The sequence below is a fragment of the Anoplophora glabripennis genome, unplaced genomic scaffold, assembly GCF_000390285.2.
Source record: "Anoplophora glabripennis isolate ALB-LARVAE unplaced genomic scaffold, Agla_2.0 scaffold1266, whole genome shotgun sequence".
Taxonomy (NCBI): domain Eukaryota; kingdom Metazoa; phylum Arthropoda; class Insecta; order Coleoptera; family Cerambycidae; genus Anoplophora; species Anoplophora glabripennis.
Genome location: NW_019417342.1, coordinates 86,807 through 91,979, shown reverse-complemented (window position 1 = coordinate 91,979; position 5,173 = coordinate 86,807). Strand labels below are relative to the sequence as shown.

The following is a 5,173-nucleotide window of genomic DNA, read 5'->3' as shown; positions in this document are numbered from 1 at the left end:
AAAGTATAAAGAGTTGCCTACTCATTAGGGGCTAAGTAGTAGTAGGCTTCCAAAACGTTACGTGGCGCTGTTTCGCGGTTTACTGACAATATTAGGGACATTTCATTCTACGTTAGTACTATATTTTCTATGGTCTTGTGTCTGGACTGTAATTAGTAATTATATGTTTCGTGTCGGGGGCATTTATTTTTGAACACAGCATTTGACTTATTTGATTTAACTAGATCGAATTGATTTAAAAACTTAAAAATTCATTTAAATTTTATTTACAAACTCGACTACTATCGACCTACTGACTTATATTTGATAATTTGACTATTTGTAAATTTGGTGGCATTTCGATGTCGGATAAAGAATTTTTCAATAAATTTAATCTAAATGACTGGATTATTAAACAATGTTCAAGTATAGGTGAGTTCCTAACACAGAAAAAGCAAAAATAATGTCATATTTTTAGGTTTGAAGATTGCAACTCCGATTCAGTCAAATTGTATACCAGAAATTTTAAAAGGCAAGGATTGCATCGGTGCCGCAAAAACAGGTAGTGGAAAAACATTGGCTTTTACTTTACCAATACTTCAAAAATTATGTGAAGATCCATATGGCATTTTTGCATTAATTTTAACTCCAACGAGAGAGTTAGCTTATCAAATTGCCGATCAGTTTGCAGTTCTTGGAAAACCTATAAATTTAAAACACTGTGTCATTGTAGGAGGTAAGTGGCAAATTATATTTAAACTGCATTAACTATATATATATATATATATTTTAATTTAAAGGCATGGACATGGTAGAACAAGGCATTAAGTTATCTAAACATCCTCACATTGTAGTTGCAACACCGGGTCGTTTAGCTGATCATTTAGAAAGTTGTAATACTTTCACTTTGTCTCGAATAAAATTTTTAGTACTTGATGAGGCAGATAGACTTCTAAGTGGACAATTCGATAAGCAAATAAAACTTATATTCAATAATTTACCTAAAATAAGGCAAAATTTGTTTTTTTCTGCTACAATAACTGATACGTTAGAACAGTTGAAAGAAGTCACAGGGAAAGAAGTTTTTCTTTATGAAACTCCTTCTGAAATTGCTACGGTTGAACAATTGGAACAAAATTACATACTTTGTCCAAAAGATGTCAAAGACGCATATCTTGTACAGGCAATTAGAGAATATAGGACTAAAAATCAGAAAGGAAATATTATCATTTTTACTAACACTTGTAAGTAAGTATCTACTTTTAAAGTTAATCTAATGCTAATGTATTATTGTTACACTATTATATGTGTATATGTAACTTACACACTTCACTGAGTTCTAATAAATTTTTCATTTAACTCATGATATTGTGGGAAGCAACAACTTTGGGGGGTTATATGCCCCGACCAGCATTGTTTACATCTCGATATCTAGTAAATGATTTAAGATCATTCATCAGGAGAGTCACTAGATTAGTTTTAAGCCAATTTGTTCTCATCAGTACGTCATATGCTTTATAGGTTATATCTAATCCACACTAAAAAACCGTGTCTTTAGATAAACATCCAAAAGCTAAATCATTCGTTTTCATCTCACTTATAGCATACTGATAAGAATTAATAAATTCAAAACTGATCTATGTCTGGTGGATTTCCTGACCATTTAATGTTAATTTGGACATATAGCCCAGGGAAGTAATTGTTTCCCATGATATCATTATTAAAAAAAAGGAGAGGCGGATCTAGAGAGTAGGAAGTTAGTTATCATGGATACTTGGTCAGATGAATCAACGCACATTTGCCTTCAAAGCGTATTACCAAAATGGTGAAGGTTTTGTAAGTGCAAGACGTGCATTTCGTTTACACTACCATTTAAAGCCTCATGCTGGTGTACCGTCTAACAACGCTATTAAAAGTGGGTTAGGAACTTTGAAACCAATGGTTCAACAAAACAAAAAAGAGGCGGCAGTTCCAGAACTGCGTGCACCCCAGAAAATAGTCGAGCAGTATGTGATTCATTGGAAGATAGTCCACGAAGATCCGTTCGATGACGAAGCTTACCTCTCGATTTAATCTATGGTACCATGAGAAGAATTTTGCATAAAGACTTTCACTACCATCCATGTAAAGTTCAGATTGTGCATTGTCTCACCATTCCAGATTATGCTACTCGAGTAACCTTTTGTGAACAAACGTTAGACTGCATCCATGAAAACAATAACATGCTGCATAATATTTGGATGAGTGATGAAGCCCACTTTTACCTTAGTGGCTTCGTCAACAAACAAAATTTTCATTATTGGTCCGACAATAACCTTCAGGAATTACACGAGACTCCTATATTCAGAGAAAGTAACTATGTGGTGTGCGGTTTCTTCGTTAGGAATAATCGGCCCTTATTTTTTTGAAAACGAAGTTGAGAATGCAGTAACTGTGAACTTTGATCTTTACGTCAATATGTTGAACAGTCTTTTTCTTCCTGCAATCGAGAACTACAGAAATGCAATAACGATTTTCCAACAAGATGATGCAACATGTCACACTGCACAAGTGTCAATGGATTTACTAAGACAGGCATTCCCCAGTCGTCTTATGTCAAGAACGGAGATATTCCCTGGCCACCTCGTTCTCCTGACTTGTGTAAAACAAAAGTGTATCAAAACTATCAGGAACTAGTGATGTAAAATAGCATGCTATTTAGTTTTGGGTGATATATATCAAAATATATATCATTATATATATCAGATGAATTTTGTTAAAAAAAAAACTACTCAAATTAGTTTTTTTATATTGCTAATGCCTTGCTGATTAATTTGACACCAAATACATGTCATATATATGAACTGTTAGAAAAGTTATCAAGTGATCTTTTTTTTTTTCATATTTAGATTGGAATTTTTTATTTTTTTTATCATATTTACATTAAGACACTATAGTAAAAGTAATAATCTATTTGAAATAGGTTGTTGTTTTAATTAATAAATTCATTATAATTATGATGGTAATGACTTCTAATTTTTGTTGCATACTTAATATGATACAATGCCTGTTTATAAGCAAGTACGCTGTTTATTAGCAATTTAGTTTTATCGACCCACAAATAAAAAATGGGAAATTTCTAGAACAAGAAAATTTAGTCTTTGTATATCACAATAGGTACTTAAAAAAAATTGAAGGTAAAAATTGAAATAAAAATTATCAAAAACTTATGATAATAAAGAAACTGCTTTAAAGTAGTACTTAAAAATCTGAAATTTTAGGGGTGTACTATAGATGGGGAGATCTAAGAGCGCATGTAATTTCAACTCACCCCTTCCACCCTAGGGGGTGGGGTGAAGGGTTTTTTTTTAGACGTACCCTATTTATTTTGCGATTTTCGGATTCTACGCGTAAAACTACCCCCGGAAACGCGTTCTTGCGAGTACGTTTAAAAGACCACCCCTCACCCCCTCTGCACCTACTAGGGGTGGAAAGGGTGAGTTGAAATCACGTTCGCTCTTAGGTCTCCCCACATAAGTGGAGAGACCTAAGAGGTCTCTCTCTTTTAGGGGTGTACTATAAAGTACACCCCTAAAATTTCAGATTTCTATATTTATTTTTGACGGAGATGTGCCCAAGAACGATGGTCATCAAAAAAACGACAAAGTCCATATGAGCGTGGTGGTTTCATTTTTGTGCGAATTCGGCAAAAACGCGCTTTCGGGGGTAGTTTTACGCGTAGAATCCGAAACTCGCAAAATGAATAGGGTACATCTAAAAAAAACACCCCTCACCCCCTAGGGTGGAAGGGGTGACTTGAAATTACGTGCGCTCTTAGTTCTTCCCATCTATAGTACATCCCTAAAATTTCAGATTTTTAATTTCATTTTTGACCGAGATATGCCAGGTACCCAAGAGCTACTACAGTTCAACCCAAGCCTACCACACCACAAGTTTTTAGTTTTAAAATGTAAGGTTAAGTTTGAAATTTGGCTTTACTGATGAAATGGCGGGAAAATTGATATATATCAGCTATTAACAATGGCTGATGTGTATCAAAAATTGATATATATCAATTTGTTTTATATTTTCACTCACATCACTATCAGGAACTATCCAGGCATTAAAAGAAAGGATTCGAGGTGAAGTGGCCACAGTACTGCTTATGGGCAGCTTCGCAACGAGACTGCAAGAATGTGTGTGATAAAATGGAGGCCACCTTTCGGACATTATTTTTAAAAAATGAATGTTTCTGCACTTACACAACATTATGTTTTCAACAATAAATTTTCCAAAAGATGATTTCTTGAATGTTTTTGATTTTTTGAAATCGTCCCGTTTCGTTGGCTCACCTTGTATTTAATTTTTGCTATTTAATATCTTAGTCAGTGCTCGTACACAAGCCACTGTTAGAGCTGAAAATTATGTTTGGATTGAAAAACATGCGCCCTTATTAATTGTCACTATGTACTAAATATCACTGAAATATCTCTAGCGGTTTGGAAAATATTAATTATTCATTTCCTTCTTTCCCCTAAAATTTTAACATTCCGTATTTTCGCAACGGAACATTTTTGGACCATCGTTTATAAAGCAAGCTATCATTAATTTTCCATTTAGAATCACACCCTTAAGTATTTGCATGTCATTAGGGACACCCTATATATATATATATATATATATATACTAGGTGTAACTGAAATAAGTATTCAAAATTTCTAAGCTTGTAAAACAAGTCGAAATATGACGAAAACTTTAGTACAATTTTTGTCAGTGGCGGCTCCTAAGGGAGCTACGCTCTCCTAAAGGGGTAACCTCGGAAACAGTTTTTAATGCGTAACATCCAAACGGCTCGACATTAAGTCACGAAATTTTGGTGAGATATTAACCTTGACGTGCTTAATAAGTCTCATAAAATACATTTCAAAATTTGCTACAGGGGCGTGAGAAAATGCAGGACCCAGGGACAAATTTAATCATATCTTTTTTGTAGTCAATTTTTTCTAGTTCCTGACTCGAAAATATTGAAATTTGAAGTATTTAACATAAAAAAGGTCCTCTTGTTAAATTTCACTAGGATGTGCCGTTTTCCAGTAAAATCGATTTCAATCATTCCCAACGTGCTCCAAATTCAACTTTCATTACATAGCAAAATAAATTAATTGCAGTGTGCCATGGGGAAAACAACTAGTCTGACAGTTAACAGAAATGTCAA

The 5,173-nt window shown here is 33.9% G+C and overlaps 1 protein-coding gene across 1 annotated transcript in view; it reads left to right on the top strand.

Moving 5' to 3' along the window:
• The first annotated feature begins 139 nt into the window (after positions 1-139).
• The window catches only part of LOC108915118 (probable ATP-dependent RNA helicase DDX49), a 12,688-nt gene continuing 7,654 nt past the window's right edge, over positions 140-5,173 (top strand). Inside the window, exons 1-3 of the mRNA XM_018721082.2 lie at positions 140-411; positions 458-715; positions 780-1,227. Coding sequence (XP_018576598.1) covers positions 342-411; positions 458-715; positions 780-1,227 — 776 coding nt within the window. The 5' untranslated portion in view covers positions 140-341. The remainder of the gene's footprint in view (positions 412-457; positions 716-779; positions 1,228-5,173) is intronic.